The following is an 18,245-nucleotide window of genomic DNA, read 5'->3' as shown; positions in this document are numbered from 1 at the left end:
GGTTAAAGAAGTCACATTGAAGAGCCAAGGAATCATTAAGCACTGCAAATGACGAGAGTGTTTCATTTCTTGTTAGTGGTGGCCGACGGGGACAATATAACGTGAACTTGTGATCCGTGCTTTGTTTTTTTGTCTGTTTTGTTTTTCTCCGGCAGGTCACTTTTTAGTAACAAATGTATAAATAGATACAACGGAGATTTTATTCAAAGAGAAATTATCTAAAGTGTCTTATCTTTCATCTCTAAGTGTATTTCTCTAGCATACTTGATTAATTAAGTGACATTTTAGAGAACGAAGCTTATGTTTTGTTAATCGCTTCAAGTGAACGAAGTATTATTTTAATAGTATAATAATAATAATAACAATAATAACACTAATAATAATAACAATAACAATAATAATAATAATAATAATAATAATCACATTTTTAAAGGGCGCTTTTCTCAACTCTATGCGCCTAACAGCAAATAACTAAATGTAATGGAACAAATGACTAACTAACTAAATTTTGCGATACTGGACCTAAAATTGACAATTAAAGACACAATGTCCCTCCCGATTATCGAAAGTTTGCCTTTTTAATGTCGATATCATATTGCTAAATGCTACCAATGATACAAATAAATTGGACAAAAAGATCCTACAGAGTAAAATTGAAAAGAACAAGCTTTTGAGGAAAAAAGCGCAGCATCTCAAGTATGAAAGTGGATAACAGTTCATCATTTTGATTTTGTGCCAGGATGGCAAGAGATAAACATTGACAGGCTGGTGAAAAATTCCGTTTTGGTTGGTTTGTTTGTGTTTGTTTTCGTTTCATCATCCTTGGCGTTTTCTTCTTTCTTTTGCAAGACAATATAAGCAAACTTACAGCAGTAGTAAATAAAACACGATCATCCGGGACAATGTCATTTCAAAGTGTGCTCTGAGTCATATCAGACACATCACTAGTCTGTTGCCGCACAAGAAAAAATACAATGTACCGTGCATTATATTAGGTCTCGTCCATACTACGCCGGAGATACTGATTTGAAAACGCGGCTTTATTTCTACAGTTAGGCCTACAGTCTAACTCTTCAACTAACACTTGATCTTACTGCATGACTCATTGTTTGTTTTATATATATATTTTAAAACACTTACATACGTACATGTTTTTCATGTTTTATTAATTATTAGATAAGTAATCGTAGTTAGGTGTCCCCAAATAGTATACATTGTATGCTAGCGACTTCGACACGTTAATAAAGTTCTTATTTATTATTTATTTATCCACACTAATCCGTCACCAAAACGGAGCTTTTCAAAACGCTTCTCAATCCGGAGGAATTTGAAAATCAAGGTTTGCGTTTAAGTGTGGACGAAAATCATTTTGAAAACACGATGACGAGAAGATAATCATGTGATTTCCCTGGTCGAGTTTTCCTCAAACACAAATCTAAAATTACCGCTGATTGTTACGTTTTTAAATTCCTCCGAAGAAGTGTGAACGGGGCCTTAAGTACAGACATTTTTTGGCCAATTCTCAGCTATCAGTTTTTCCGTGACTCCATTCATACCCTCCTACACCGCCTAAATTATCATTGGCCACTTCGAGACTTTACACCAATAAATACACTAAGAGCTAGTAAATCACATCATCTGATAAAAACTTTTCAAAATCCTGGATACAAGAAAATGATTCTGAGCCTTTTATCTTCTGTGTGACCGTCTATCAAGAGCTAAGTCTTTAAAGTTGATACCAACTATAACTTCACAAAAGCTAAATGTTTCGAGTTTCATGTCAGAACCAAGTACTCAATGGCGGACTCAGGTGCCCAAAGCGTGAGGGGGGAGGGGGGGGGGGGGCGTGGAGGTAATGTTCAGACTTTCGGCATCGAGTTGTTATAACCACAAGTTAGACCGACCCGGTGTCTGGCTGTCGGTCAGACGGAAGAGTTAAGAATGTTAACTACCCACATCTTGTCCTGTGCATGATGTATCATACCTTATAAGGCTAATTTATATGAGTGACGAATGGTTTTATAATTCAATAATCTAAGCTTTCCACGATATTTTATTTGGTTCTTGTTTTTTTTTTGTTTTGTTTTGTTTTTTTTATTTTGAAAACCGGGAAATTTCCACCAACACGATCACTTGGAGCTGTGTGAGATATAGAACTATCAAGACAATTAACTTACGCACTGTCAGTCAGATCCCCTTCTTTTTAAATCTTGGACGAGACGACAAACTGTCTGTCAATACTGATACCATTCTAGAATCCTGTGGGTTTGACGATGTTTGTCGATACTTAGGCCTGTTAAGCATTCCATTCACACACCTTTTAAACTCTTCCATCATTGATATCAGGTCCAGCGTCTGCCAGCGCTTGTTAAGAATATCCAGCATCAGACGTTCACGGCTCGTGTATGCGCCACGAGTGATTACCACGAGGCTCTCTGAAGGTTCTAGGACATCGATTGTGTTTAGGCTCGCCATAACAAATTTAATTTTGTCTGGAATTCGGGACAGCAGTCTTTTTATTGCCTTTTCAATAAAAACGGCAAACCGATAGCTCATGACCCTTGCGGCTACAACCACAGCAAACAATGAATAGTTTCCTAAAGATACATGGTACAAAAACAACAAAGATCAGCGGTCTTTCTTAATACTGTTACAAACGTACCACTGTGCTAAATGTAAAGAAAACAACACAGGGAGATTAGCGGCCATTTTTTTAGGATCTTATTGATTACGTTAGGTGAGTAACCGGAGATGGGGAGTTAATGATTGCAAAGGCACCACGCTCTTCAGACACGGTGAGAAATGTTACGAAAAAGTGAGGAACACGCCAGGCTAGCGCAAAATCTTGGAAAGTTTTCGTTGAAACGAACATTGGTATCGTTGTTTCCGTCTTCGCCCTTCTCAAATATCTGCTTTTCATTTTATTCCTAAGAATGATAATCCATCCCAATCCCAGACTGTACTACTCTTGCTCGTTTATTCTCCAACACTTCCTAGGATATTAAGACTTTATAACCACTAAGCATTTTACACCTATACTCCACCCTCCTTGTTCATAGAACTAAACACGATCAGATTTATCTTGGAAAGTAAGAAATGGAAAATGAGTAAATATATTGATGCTAGTCAAATATAACGAAATTACGTTAGAGGCAAGGTCAGGTTCACGTTCATATAAAGCATAGATTATTTTATTTTCATTGTCACCAACCTTGGTTGTGTATCCACCTCTCTATGACCGCTGACACAGCTGTCTCATTGGTCTCCATTTCCTTCTCCAGTCTCTCCGACCAATATTCCTGCGAGTGTGCAGTCACATCGCTCTTTGAGCTGAGACCTTTAAAAAAACTCTCAATCCCTTCTGAATAAGAATTCTTTTTGTCAGTAATAATCAGAACAGCAACATTACTATGATAGGTTGTGGGACGAGGATCAGTAGTTTTCCTCAGTTTCTCTATCTCTTGTAAAGGAAGAGCGGGTCGTAGCGATCTGATAAGTTGCGGTTTCTCCGGTTTCTCCAGCAATTCTACAAGGTCATACAACTGTAAAGCCTCAAGAACGTCTTTAAATAACTTCACAGGAGTGTCGGGAAATAATTCGAAAATGTTCATCAATCGGTAAAAAGGGCGTTTGATACCAAATGATACAAAAATATGTCTCCTAGCGTCTTCGTCGCCAGCTAGTCTTGCATTGAGTTCACCGATGACATCTCCACTAAGATCTTTCAAGCAAAGTTGAAATGGGTGATCTAAGAAAGGGAAAAAAATACATTATTTCTTTCATAACGGAATATGACTTGTTTTACCATGCTGGATCATGATGAGTCAGTTTTTGCATGATATTGAGAAACCAAAACCAAGGGAGATAAGAAATCCAGGAATCTAGTTTATAATACACGCAATCACGCGAGACTGAAATCCAATAATTTTACTGAATTGTTAATGCATGGCATATGCGGCATACAAAGCTAAGATATTTATCCCTTTTTGTCTAAGGACTATTGAAATGAGGGCCTGGGAGGGGCTATATAAGAAATCGATCTTATTCGTGAACGCGGTCGATTTAGCCTGCGTTGCAAGCATAAACGGGGATGGGGCAGGGAGGCAAAAAACGCGCGGAACTGAGAAGGGGAAGGTACGCATTCCTCAGTCCTCTCCCCCTCCTTCTATCTCCGCTCTCGCTCTCCCTTTCCCTCATCCCCGTTTAAACACTGCTAGGCAGGCTAGGTCAATTTGGTTCCCCTGTTTTCTGTCACAGCGAGTTGTCGATCGAAAAAAAACCTTTAAGACGAAAACAGTTCACATAGAACAATATAAACAGAAAGCAAAAATGTCATTCATTTGTTCTTACTGGCACCCGTAGTACAACAACGGGTGGGAAAAATTTCAGTGCCACATTTTGTCTTCATAAGCGTTTAGACAGAACTAATCTTTTCTTCGACACATTTAGTATGCAGACTTTCGGCGCTTTTATTCCCAAAATGCCATGCGGCGATGGTATCGTATAACATAAGGATACTTGTTATATAACTGGAAATTTTTCGTCAATAGCGCGGGCTCTCATGATTTTGCGCGGTCACATGACTTGTCACAATAACAATAAAACTGTTTGCCACCAAACGTCTCTGAGCGGGCAACATCGTAAATCTATGATGACAGAGGGTAACGGTGCAATGTCAGCCCCGGATGTTGACCAACAACCGCTTCTACTAACTGGCCAGTAGCTGCAGCTTTTAATCGGTTGACCACTAATTTTGCTCTACTCAAATTTCGCATCAACTTAAGGCCTGGTTAGGCTAGCTACACTCTCCAGCCAACATACTAGCATTAACAGCATTACTACACTGACAGCACAACATTTCATAAGTTTCATCGCTAGAATTTAAAAGAACGTGCGACATCAGGCGTTTTAAGGCTTAGCAAGTATTCCTAGACGTATTACAATCCAAGACAATGAGAATTATACTAGGGCCGTGAAGCGCCTGAATTTATAATTCAAATGATATGAACAGATGAAGTGAAAAATATATGAGCTTCCCACCCTTCTTCCCTCTCTTCTATGGGGTCTTTCTTTTGCCTGTCTATTCCATGGCGTCAAAAAGGCTCGAAGCGTCATGGAACCACCAGATCTTGTCCCAGGGTCTTGTGGGTATACCCAGGCCATTTCTATTGTCTGTTGAGGGGGGTTCGTCCTTCTTCTGGCGTTAAAAAGTGGTTTGAAGCACTAACCGGGAAATTCCTACCATTTGTTGTCTCGTACATTATTTCGAACGGAGTCTGTGAAATATAATTATTATCCTCACTGTAGCAACTCGCCGAGGCTCGATAACCTGCGCTGTTTCCATCCCTTTTAGTTAATAACTGTTTAATATTTGTGAGCCCAAACAATCAATTATTAATAAATTATAGTTACCAGAGATGTCTTGCGTTTCAAGATCAGATGGTTCACCATGTGTTCTTATTCCACTGTCAGTCGTCTCTGTTGTCATACTGTGTGTCTCTTGGATGTTCTGTAGATAGCTCTGGACGAATTCATATTTCTCGGAGTCCAGATGTTTTGTTTCTGCTCCGTTTTCACTCTGTGCAGTCGCCTCATCCCTCGCCTTGCAATACAACCTAGAATCAGAATTTCTTCCATGCCTTTCTCTAGGTATTTCAAGGCCTTCAGTTTCTTCAGCTGTTATACACAAGTGGACAGTGAAAAGACCTTGTTAAAACTTACTGATGATTGACTGTTTTGTTGTAAAATTAATCTTCTATGTCCAACAGCGACTTACAACAAACGTATCGTAATGTAAGGAAAAGGTAATGTAAGGACAAGTCCTCTTGTACCGACACATCGAGGCAATAACCATTGTATTGCCTTTGTCTAGGAGTCTTCCTTTCTTTTGTGTCGGTTCTTGTGTACCGGTACACGAAGACAGAACCGTCATGGGCGTGCCCATACCAGAAAACAGGCTTCTCAGTCCATGACAGCCCCCTCCAATCAATTAAAAAATGAGTACTTCCCAAAGAACAGGAAAAGGTGCCTTGAAATAAATATAAAAAATAAGATGAAATATGGTTGATTGGTTGAGCCATTTTGTGAGGGAACAATGTGACAACGGACTGTAGTCATCGGGAGAACGCAAACTTCCTGTCTTGTCCATCACTTAGTTACAATATTACATGTAACAAAGACAACCAAATAAAGAGAAGATCCCGGGGGTGGGACTCCCAAATAAAAAGGACGGGGGTGTTCCTTGGAAATTTGGAAAAACCAAGATCCTGTTTCGTGGGCGTGGCATGAAATGTTCTTCACCCCTAAGAGGTATACCAATTCTGAAACAAAACATTAGTCCTTGTCATATTTTTTTCGGCTCAATAGCCTAAAACGCACCACGAAAGCTACTACTATGGACCTTTTGCCAGACAGAACACCCTAAGAGGTACCAAAACTGCATTTTTAAGGTCATTCCGCTGAAATAGAACCTGCACTGAGATTATTGTGAAACTTTGCCTATTGATTGTTTATATTATAGGAACTTAAATTTTGAAATAAAAATGAGGGGTCGCCATGTTCGTTTAGGAGCAAAAGCACCTTGTTTACACCCATATAAATCCTTATAATAGAACCATGATTGTAGTTACGATCGCTTGCTAAATTCACATTTCCGACGATTGCTTTTTGTTCTACTCTGAGAATCGGTCCATATTTATTTTACAAAGAGAAATTTATTACTCAATTCAAAACAACAGAAAAAAATGATAGGTCACCATACTCGTTTGCGAGAAAATGACGATTTACCTCTATGGCGAGGTCCAGCTGTAAAGAAAAAGCTGCCATTTTTAATGTGCGCGCGCTAATCACGCGTGAAATTATGCGCAGTAGGGATGCTCAATGCAATACTGGGGAATGACCTTAACCCCTAAAAGGTATGATGATCATCAAGCCCTTTTTTTATGGGAGTCCCCCTGCCCCTGGGTAGTACATGTATATGGGACTATTAAAGAGCAATTTTATACTTTATCTTGACAATCAATGAAAAACAAATTAAATTACGGCTGTAAAATCTTGCTATCACATTCTTGTTAAGGTCAACACAACATAAAACGAATCTCATTTCGTATGTCATAAGTAGGCTAGATTTTCTTTTTAAATTTTGGTGGAAGGGAATTTATTAACTTCCATCGTGTCACAATAAAGAAAAATAATGACTACTTGACTACCACACTCTTGCTACGGTCAACACCACATAAAATGAATTCTCTCATTTCACCATGTCACAATGAAAAAATATATATATTTCACAGTGCTGCCACAGGCTTTTCTGGCTATGTAGACTCCAGAAACAGACTGAAGTATAAATAAATATGAAAATATAAATCTCACACTTACCACTCTCCTCCTGTTGCCAAAACGATCTCCTCTGTACATTTCCTGCGACTGCAATCTCCGTTCTTAGTTTCTTGTTTTCTTCTTCTAAAAATTGCCTTCTTTGCCTTTCGAATGCCCATTTGTTTTCCGCGTGTTCCAGTTTCATCAGAGTCACATCATCCTCACTTTGCTTGAAGCCAAGAAAAGAGTCCGAGTTCCTGCGACTTCTTCCTCGAGCTCCAAGTTGTTCCTCTTCTGTTGCATCAGACTCTAAAAGAAGTTAAATGGAAAGTTATCAAATAGGTTCTTCCTTGTTCACCTGACCAGACTCTTGCAGTTGATCGACCTTGGCAACATCACAGCAAAATCGTTCACCCCGGAATAATGAATACTTGCATGTCGTGGAAGAAAGACACATGACTACCGATCTGATTATAGGTTTCCATCAACAAATTATATGCATGGATCATGGTAGGAATATTAAGTCACTATTCTGTTATGTCAGTGCATTTATTGAAACCGAGGCCACCCAGACAATGAAAACCAATCAGGTGGCAGAACAGAAACAATAGATTCAAACATTTTCAAATCCAGCCAATCAAATGTCCAGTACAAAACAATGCAATTTTCTCTCCTATCCCCTCCCCTCATTATGTCTCCCCTCTCTGCAAACCCCCCTATGCATAAAATATATACAAGCGCACATATTTATACACATTTCTTTAAAAATTCCCAGTGGGTATGTCATTTATTTTCCCACAAACTAGACTGAGCTTATTTTTGTCTGAATATTTCCATGTGGCTGATAGCGAAGACACAAAGTTAATATGTTTTAACACTTTACCTTCTTTTTGTAGAAGCATTAGATCAAGGTAGGCTGCCTTGTACTCCTGTTCATCAATATACACAGTCACCGCAACATCCTCCCCGCTTGCCAACTGTTTGATTTCATCAGTGACTAGGAATTCTTGAAGGCGATTCTGTAATGTTCCATCTTTGTATATGTCCCACAATTCCTTCAAAGCTGAGGATGTCTCCGCTTGCACTGTGAAGCAGAGAGAGCCTTCGCTGATCTCAGCTAGTTTGGAATATGAAACCAAAACAACTTTGCTGAAGGCCTCCACGAATTCATCAAGACTGGAGCAGCTGCGTAAGGCCATACCACTGGTAACGACCAAGAGACCTCCAGCGATGGTACGAAAATTACAAACCAGCTTAATCGCTGTTGAAACAATAAACACTATAGGTAAGCCCGTCAGCGCTGAAAACAAACCACAAATTGCCTTCTGGGTGTTATTCCTTGTTAAATTGGCTCTGTCAATTCTAAGGCCCTTCATCCCGCCTCCGTAACCCTTAGCGAGACAGAAAAGGGAATCTCAGCCTCGCAGCTGGGTACCCACTTTCAGGCATTTGGCAACTGTTGCCCCCGTGGGTGGGGCATTTGCTATAACAGTCCAGCCCATGGTGGTCATTTTCCATGGCAACTTTATCAACCCGTTTTGTATTTACATACATTTTCATTTTCCAGATTATCTTAAGAGTCCCTGTCCATAAATATGGAAAATAACTCGGCAATGGTCGAAAATTCGATTTCGCTCATATTTTTACGGTAGGTAGGCTAGGGCATGACAAAAACTACAGGATAGTTTTTTTGCAAAATATACTTTTATTTCAAAGAAATATGCAAATAACCAAATTCAGTTAAAATCGTCATTTGACGCACCATTTTATTAAACAAGTTTGAGAGCCTCGCATACAAAACCACATCATTTTTCCGTCTTTAAAACACTCAAATATTTTTGTGCAATGTTTAAATGTGTACTGGGTTGATTTTAGGGAATGTTGCGGTTTTTGTTGGGTGCAAAATAATTAAATTTCGAAGACATGTATTTCATTCACTTAAAAGTACTTCGTAAAAATAATTCATTTTCACCATGTGCGAAACCTTCAAATGGATCAAACTTCTGGTGGTTGAATCGCAGAAGGATGGTCTACAGATTCCTGTAAAAATTTCTTTGGGCAAATGATTGTGAGCGACGCGAGAGCTTTTCAAAGTACGTTAAAAATGCAGATATTTGACCGTCCGTCGTCAAATTTCAATTTACGGGTTAGACATATATTTTAGCACGCGCCACATGTCTTGAGCTATATTAAGTTGAAATAGACACAGAGCTGATAATTTCGAAATGTTCTAACCTTATTTGCGGTAAAAGGCAGGTCCAAACGCCGATTTGACGTGTTTCCGTCACCATTCGTCGCACATAAAGCAGAAGTTTGCTTTTGGTTACACAACTTTGTTTAAACAACTTTTGTTTACGCGAAAAGACCTAGGTACGAGTTTAGCGTTACAGTATTACGCAGGGCGTGTAGGTAGCGGTTGTCTATTAAAAGATGACAACACGGGCAATGGTAAACTATTCATTCTTTTCATTGCTTAATCTAATATCTTCCTACTCAACAAGATTGTGTGCTCCCTGTGGTTCCAAGCCTTTCGGACCCTTACGTATTAGGATAGAAATTGTCCTACCCCTACCCCCTAAAATGGGATGACAGCATTGCGTGACGAACAAACAACGAACCGCCGCAAGCAAGGATTCAAGCAGCAATAGATCAAACGATGATCAAACGTAATGTTTTGGTTGGGTGCAAAGCAAGCAACTATCTACAAATCACTTAGCCGTTTTTGACTAGGATGCAGTGGTGATCATATGTGTCGAAAGAGGGTCATAGATTCATGGTATTCGACCATTAAATAAGTTGACAGTTGGCGATGTACATCGGACGTTGTGTAAACAAAAGCAAACTTCTGCTTTATGTACGACGAATGGTGACGGAAACACGTCAAATCGGCGTTTGGACCTGCCTTTTACAGCAAATAAGGTTAGAACATTTCGAAATTATCAGCTCTGTGTCTATTTCAACTTAATATAGCTCAAGACATGTGGCGCGTGCTAAAATATATGTCTAACCCGTAAATTGAAATTTGACGACGGACGGTCAAATATCTGCATTTTTAACGTACTTTGAATAGCTCTCGCGTCGCTCACAATCATTTGCCCAAAGAAATTTTTACAGGAATCTGTAGACCATCCTTCTGCGATTCAACCACCAGAAGCGTAATCCATTTGAAGGTTTCGCACATGGTGAAAATGAATTATTTTTACGAAGTACTTTTAAGTGAATGAAATACAAGTCTTCGAAATTTAATTATTTTGCACCCAACAAAAACCGCAACATTCCCTAAAATCAACCCAGTACACAATTAAACATTGCACAAAAATATTTGAGTGTTTTAAAGACAGAAGAATGATGTGGTTTTGCCTGCGAAGCTCTCAAACTTGTTTAATAAAATGGTGCGTCGAATGACGATTTTAACGGAATTTGGTTATTTGCATATTTCTTTGAAATAAAAGGATATTTTGCCAAAAAAAAACTATCCTGTAGTTTTTGTCATACCCTAGCCTATCTACCATAGGAATATGAGCGAAATCGAATTTTCGACCCTTGCCGCGAAATTAAGAATTTGTCTGATTTTTACAGGCAGGGACTCTTTAAGTACAAAAGGCATAAAAACTGAACTGGTAAACCTTGTTCGGGAGTCAGCACTTTACAGGCGAACTCGAGCTACACTCTTTAAGCCCCACGTGAAAAAATTTGCATTGTTGCTTCCTAGTGACACGAATGAAAGATAGTGGGAATAAGCCTCGACGGCTTCAATTTGCGATCCTATGTGGGGCAACTCGTTCAACTGAAAAGTGCTCAGCTACTGTTATTGTGCAATTACAGTGTTTAAATTAGAGATCAGGTTCTGTAAATGCACTTGCCAACATAGAAATGTGGGCATAAGGTCAAAGATGAAATCTGTAAAGTTTTGTTCCTTTCCAGAGGTGCTGGTTGCTTCCAAACTCATGACAATGGTTTAAGGCATTAATTAGTACCCATTTTTGGTAAAAGAATTAGAAATGTTCAACAAATTCCCGGGGTAGGAGATGAGTGGGCTTGCAATCGATGGGGCCATTAGGGGTTACATGTGTACGTACACTATATTTACATTCTAAGATCGAGAAGGGGGTTGGGAAATTGAACCAGCGAAGAGAGAAAAGCAAATCAATAATAGGATAACGGGGGCTCAAAGTTATAGTTATATATAAAATCACTTGAGAGAGAAAGATGGGGCAAATATATGTGATCTATTAATTTGGGACACTGGGTACAACTATGCACTATATGTGACTGCTAGGTACGTATTTGGCTTCGTTAATAATTATCAATCAAATAGAAACATCAACTGACGTCCCTCTCCCTGGGGTATCATACCCTGAGTATTTGACTCGTTGATTTGCCCTAGGGATGGGATTTTTTGTGGTTGATATTGGAGTTAAGAATTTGACATCATATGGGAGGGGTAGGGGGGATTTGAAAAAGTTGTGTCAAAATTATGGTGTCAGAAAACATGTAGAAGACATCAGCAGATCTAGACAACCCTGTTCTTTGTAAGGAATTGTGGCTCTAAAAAAGGTTGGAAAGCTTTGTGTTTGAAGGTACGTTTAAACAGTTATGCTTGTAAAAATTTGTACTCTTGATAATACTCAGGGCAAACCTGCCATTGTTCAAAACAGGTGTTCAAGGATGATTTTTTTTTTTGTTTTCCATTACCATACTCATTTTTCTCTTGCATGTCCGGAGAGTTAAGGGGTATTTAATCACCTATTATGACACTAAGGATGGGAGGTGAGATAGCCTCATAGTTATAGTGTGCCGTCTCTGGATCAAGTGGTCCAGGATAAAGCCCTGGCCTGAGGGACACTGTGTTGTGTTCTTGGGAAAAACACTTTACTCTGACAGTGCCTCTCTCCACCCAATATAAATGGGTACTGGCAAACTTAATACTTTGGGGTAACCCTGTAATGGACTTCAGCGTCCCATCCAGGGGGGAGTAAAAATACTTCTAGTTGCTTCATGCTACAGAGGCACTAAGGTAGGGCATTTGAACACTGTTTCTGGCTTGTCAAGGGATGAGAATTTGACCTCACCAACCAAAAATTCAAAATTTCTAATACCCAGGAGGTAATGCCCATGGGAGGATGTTGAAAAAGGAGCAATGTTCTACGAAGACCGATGCAAACTGCTAGAATGGCCTACTCTGCCCAACTGATAAACTCACTTAAAGAACTTTGGATTCAGTTGAGTGTTTTTGTTTTTTACCATTTGAAATTTGAAGACTTTTTTGATTTACCACAACTCGGTCTACGAGAGCAAACATCTGCACAAACTTAATGTCAAACCCACAAGACTTAATTGTTAGAAATATTTATTTTTCATTACGATTGTTAAAATATGAATATCAATTACCAAGAGATGTAGTGGAAGCTGATTATCTTTAGCCGTTGAAATCTATTTATTGCACTTAAAGACATTGGCGCAAACATTTTCCAACATTGACTTTTTTTCTGAGACTTTTACCACTGTAAGATGATGAGTTAGTTATGTCAGAAATGCAAAAATAATGGGGGGTCACCGACTTCGTTTTGGAGAGAACATGACCAGAAGAATACCCTAAATCTGAAAAAATCGGGCTTCGTTAGTGAATAAGCTATGCCACAGTCTCTGGAAGACCAAAAATATTGCAATTAGATCTTTGAAGTGAAATGTTCTCTACCAAATATTGTTTAAGTGGACCTTTTAAGTATTTAGTCAACTGGTGAGTTGATCCTTACAAGTTCGCATTTAGCAAACATAAGGTTCACATGCCTTGCAGCCATAAGATGGCAGGATTTGATGTCCCGGCCGTGGACAGAAATCTTGATTTTTTTTTTTTTTTTTTAACTTCCTACATTGATTTTTTGTTCATTTTTGGACAATATGGAGATTATAATTGTAAATAAAATCTGTTTCTGGAAAGAAAAGTAGGGTTTACCAAACGTCCAAGATCGTTAAATCCAGGCAAAGCTATAGCAACAGTCATCTACCCTATCATTGTTCATTTTATTACTTAATTAGCACGCTCCCATGCATGACGTGGCTTGTGAATTTGCATGCGCAGTAAGGATGTGCAGAAACAATTAGCGCAAACATCCTTAAATATTTAATTGCAATTAATAATCTTAATTTTAACTTTGATTTTATTGAACTTAATTTTAAGGGCATTTTCACATAGAGATTAAACCTCATAACTTTGTTTCCTAGATGCCTCTTTCTTTTTTCTCTGATTTGTACTTTTTATATGTATATATCTAGCTTGCTTCTAGAATAAATAAAGTATGTATGTAAAGTATGTTTACAAAAGAAAGTCCCCCTAGTTTTAAATAATTATAAACTATAAACAAAAACTAATTCCATTGTGGTTTCTTCCAGCACATGATTAACCTGTATTAATGCTTGCAGATGTTTTGACAGGTGCAATATAACTTTCATGTTTCCACGTGTCAGCAGCATTTGTGATCCATGCAACATGATTATACACCTTATATTTGTTTGTATTAGGCTTTTACTTTAATTGCAAAGTCTCTTGTCCACTGTTCCAAAGCATTTAAACTTGATTGTGCAGTTCCAGAAAAGAATTCAATCACCCCCAACCAAAGGAATTCAAATTTTTTGTGGTGAAGCTTAATGGGGGGGGGGGGGGGGGGGGGGGCTGTGGAGCTCTGTAAGACAACACACTGTCGCATTGACAATGCAAGCAAGCTCTGTCCAGTTTTTGAGGTTAAAACAAAAGATTATCTGCCTCATTTTCAGCAGGATATTGCAACTGGTTTTCACAGGCGGGCAAAACTTTTTGAACTGAACTTCTGAATAAAAGAAAAACTTTCCTCTGAAGGTCAAACCAGGTGGGCAAAATCATCCTCACATCCAGTCAAATTGTCCAGTGCCCTGTCACGAGCCCTTAATGAAACCCCTGCATTGTTCTTACTTCCCTATTAGGAACCTAAAAACAAGTAAGTTTTTACTTTTGCTGTCTTGTAAAGATTTAAAATATCATTCCCTTTTCTTCTTTTTTTTTGTTTACATATAATACTCTTCTTCCTTAATCACAATAATTTTGATTTTGTTATCAAAAACAGGGCTCCTAAAGTGGTTTTAAATTGCACTTTCCAGATCTCCCATGGGGTGATCAATATTTTTGTGAAAATTAAAAAAGTAGACTGATGAAATAAACTTTTCTCATTTGTTTGAATTGTGGTGGCAGCTTTTTAAGACTCTTATTCAATGCACACTGTTTTTCTTTTTTGCTTGAACACTTGCTTGTTTGTTTTGTTTTTGCACACACATAAAAAATGGTTTTATGACGTTCCTGAGTAGCCTTGCCATCTATGGCTTGGAGTACAAAAATGACAATATCTCTAAAACAAAAGATATTCCAAAAAGGAAACACCATTCTTCTTTATTTTGAAAAGCCTTTCAAATAAGCAGCAATTATTTTTCATTTTAGATAGGCACTTTAAGTTCTCCCAGCTTTATAAAGTCATCAGAACAATTTTGGAACACTTTCCCCCTGCTCCTGGCCTGTCACACCAGTGTGCCAATTAAATAGAAAAAATATATACTTTAGGATATTTGCACTATGGAGGGGCTTATTGATAGCTGGGGTGAGAATTAACTATAATTAATTTTCGCCTAAGTTCTTTGTTACATGAATTAAATTTAATTTCCAACCTTATTAGACACTGCCCCGATCCCCGCACTGGTAATTATTGCAAAGTCCTTACAGACAGTGTTATGTTTAAGTGTTGCCTTTAAACCATCGACCTTTCCAAGCATTTTGATGTCCTATCAATACAGTTCCAAATGATAAAGGTGTAGGTCCCCTAAAGGAAAAACTGTTTCCCTCAAGTTCTTTACTACTTTTTGTAGCATTTCTCTATTTCACTCAGATGAATGTTTACCCTACGTGCAGGCTAAACATTCAAACACACTTTTTCAGTCTGCATAATATTTGGCTCAACATTCTATTGCAAATGTGCCCTTCAAGTGTGCGGAATACTAATCTTACCTCAACTATCAAGGATATTCAGTGCTACCTTTATAAATGCGGATTGTTTAAACACATTTGTTCTTTCTCACCTCCCTTTATACATGTTGCCGCTCGCTTCAATGAAGAAACTATACCAACTGACTGGGCTGAAATAAAAACAACAATACTTACTACGTGGGGTTGTCATAATCCCTTACGTTAATCATCACAAATTGTAAAATTAAATTAATACAAGTTCTTGAACGGCAAGCATTAAAAGTCACTGTCCAGTTCTTAGAAAAAGTTCACTTCAAGTGTAAAGGGAAGTCGGTTTTGAGCGTTATGATTGGGGGATGGACAAAACACTGACCCCCAGTCCATGGATTACCCCAATAGACTACTCAAATGGACTATTCTAAATTGGACTACCCCTAAACATAATATTTCAAATAAGTTCTATTTAAAGTTGTAAGCTTCTATACCTTGCCTTTTTTGTTCCGAAACCACTGAACACAAAATAGACAAGTAGATTCACCTCATAGTCAGGTGTATTGTTTACAATCTTCCAGCCTCAGGGTAGCCTAACTTATAACTCATTATTCAGGTGTCTATGACGAAATTATGTCTTTTATTGCTCTACAACAAATAAAGCTAGATCCGGTTCTTGTAATGCAGCCCCCCACCCTACTTTAGGGTTGCAATTATTGTAAGGACCAAAAGACCAAATTCCCCCCTCTCCTTTTGAATGCCTTATTTATGCCCCTTGGACCTGCCACTACAAATGGCTATTCCACTAAATTATTTAATGCCAACAACCAGTGTTTTTTTTTTTTTTTTTTTTTTTTTTTTTTTTTTTTTTTCAAATGCATTTTAAACATTGAGTTTCAGGCTATTTGCTTGCAAATTATTTAGGAACAATTAAGGGCCATATGTGTTAATAGATGGAACGGAACTGAATATTCTGACTACCTTGTTAATTTGTCATTGTTTCTGTAAGGTTTACTATTCAGCCATTATTCTTGTCATCTCTTATCATGTCATGTTTTAGCTTGTGCATGTGTAGTGGCTGACTGAATCGAATGGAATAAAACTGAAAATCACTGTGTGACATTTACATTTAACTAATGTGCTATTCATAAATCAAATATTAGAGAGGGTTCCTCACTCACATTTCAATGATTTTTCAAGTTATTATGTTTGTATGATCCTGATACTGATTGGCACCTCTGATTGATAACAGCCATTGACAATCAAATGATGAAATTTGGTTTGAGTTTATGCATTTCACACTATTTTGTGTTCAGCAGTTGTTTATTTTAAGTACAATTATATTCAAAATGGTGGCTAGAGGCTGCACAGGATGAACATCAGCGGACGTTATGTATAATTAAAGTATACTAGCAGCTAAGAACATCAAATAGTACTCATTTGAAATATTATTTTTAGGGTAGTCCATTTTAGGGTAGTCAATTGGTTAGTCCATTGGGGTAGTCCATGGACTGGGGGTCAGTGTTTTGTCTATCACCTTATGATTGATCAGAATTGATTCACTTCCGGCATCAGAAATCTTATGAATACCTTTCCTTCTGATCTCAAACTCCTCCACTTTCTTACGCAGCGATGGTTTCTTCATCTGTGTCAATATTTCTTTCAAATTTTCTAGGCGATCAATTCCAATTCGATTTTGTTTTTCTAGTTCAGTAAAAAGTGAACGTACATCGCGAATGTTCCGTTCGCTGCCCTGCGCGATATCTTTTCTGCACATGAAAAGCAATTTTGACAGCTTGTTTACGTCTAGTTTCTCACTGATGTCGAAGAAAAGACCACTATACTCGTATTCTGACATCTTAGCTCAACGACGAGGTCCCTAGTAGAAGGAAGCAGCGTTTAACTCGACATCCCATTCAACATGGCGGACGCCAAGCAAAAACAGTGCGTGACAAATAGAAATGTCACGCGATCAAGGTAGCGGATCAGGGGCTGGTACTGAAGTCGCCATAAAAACACAAACAACAGGACAGGTAAGTAGAGTTTATTTTTTCCCTTATTTTGAACTATTTTGTACGATAGTTAAATTCCAATACAAACCCTCATGATAATGCTGTTGCGCAATGTCATGTTGACGATTCCCAAAGGAGCTTGCGTTACCTGTGGTGGTACTAGTTTACTAAACAGAGGCACGCAAGGCGTGCACGAGTTTCTTTTTTTTTTTTCTTTTTTTTTTGTGAATTAAAAGCCTCTGGAAGTAGCAGCATTGTGATCAGGTTAATGCAGCAATTTTGATTACGAAATACAGCAAAAAGGAATTCGTTTCACCCTAAGAAGTGTAATATCAAGTCTAGTTTTATCAATTAAGGTTTGATTTTGACATTTCGATCAGTAGCTTTGTTTATAAGAGCTTCAATGGAACTTTTCCCAGCAAGACAGCAAAGTTATGCAGTCTGTAATAGTAGGTAACGGTAAAAGAAGATTAATGGGTAATTTTCATGGACTCATTTTATAACAAGAACTAATTTAAAGAATAGCATGGTCTTATTCTGTTGTCAGCATCGATCAGATTGATTATAGTTTCTTCGGTTTCGACATTCCAAGAAACCATTTCAAATTAATACCGATTTTAAAAGCCATCTAAACGAGAAGACACTTATGAAGGTGAAGCAACTCCGAAAGAAAGTCTAACGTTTATAAGACGCCACGAAATCTGCAGAGTTTGAGAAGTTTTCTTGTCACGTAACCTTTCTCAACACCTGAAAGCCTTTTTGGTGACAAAAAAGAGTCACAGAAAAAGTAAGTTTCTCAGAGAGACGTAAACTTTACCTCTGTTAATTGTGCAATCTATTTTAACAACGTACTGTCCCATTTTCTAATCGACAATTTGATTGGTTCTTTAATAAAACCGTCAATGTGATTGGTTTTCGATTGCCCTGGAAACATTTCT

At 38.1% G+C, this 18,245-nt stretch overlaps 1 protein-coding gene across 2 annotated transcripts; it reads right to left on the bottom strand.

Annotated features, from left to right (window-relative positions):
* Nucleotides 1–1,021: 1,021 nt before the first annotated feature.
* LOC110054557 (uncharacterized) lies at nucleotides 1,022–17,938 on the bottom strand. Of its 2 annotated transcripts, XM_020760902.2 has the most exons (7): nucleotides 16,886–17,938; nucleotides 15,418–15,474; nucleotides 8,201–8,578; nucleotides 7,378–7,626; nucleotides 5,413–5,676; nucleotides 3,212–3,748; nucleotides 1,022–2,597 (listed from the first exon to the last, which is right to left on the bottom strand). In XM_020760902.2, exons 1-7 carry the CDS (start codon nucleotides 17,151–17,153, stop codon nucleotides 2,188–2,190), a joined length of 2,163 nt encoding a protein of 720 aa, XP_020616561.2. In that variant the 5' UTR covers nucleotides 17,154–17,938; the 3' UTR covers nucleotides 1,022–2,187. The 2 variants fall into 2 exon arrangements, with proteins under 2 accessions (XP_020616561.2, XP_089128467.1); XM_089272341.1 differs by lacking the exons at nucleotides 15,418–15,474; nucleotides 16,886–17,938 and adding an exon at nucleotides 9,553–10,151.
* Nucleotides 17,939–18,245: the final 307 nt, after the last annotated feature.

Source organism: Orbicella faveolata, unplaced genomic scaffold (genome assembly GCF_042242905.1).
Source record: "Orbicella faveolata isolate gen_17 unplaced genomic scaffold, um_ofav_v1 contig_1, whole genome shotgun sequence".
Classification (NCBI taxonomy): domain Eukaryota; kingdom Metazoa; phylum Cnidaria; class Anthozoa; order Scleractinia; family Merulinidae; genus Orbicella; species Orbicella faveolata.
The sequence above is the reverse complement of the archived record's forward strand: the minus strand, read 5'-3'. Positions and strand labels throughout refer to the sequence as shown.

What these genes read in the sequence shown, in the direction of transcription:
- LOC110054557 (XM_020760902.2), bottom strand. Translation starts at nt 17,153, where the DNA reads ATGTCAGAATACGAGTATAGTGGTCTTTTCTTCGACATCAGTGAGAAA. An exon ending in TTGGCAACAGGAGGAGAGTG is followed by an intron (nt 5,677 to 7,377) that starts GTAAGTGTGAGA and finishes TGTGTATAACAG; the next exon opens with CTGAAGAAACTGAAGGCCTT. An exon ending in TGAAACGCAAGACATCTCTG is followed by an intron (nt 3,749 to 5,412) that starts GTAACTATAATT and finishes TCCCTTTCTTAG; the next exon opens with ATCACCCATTTCAACTTTGC.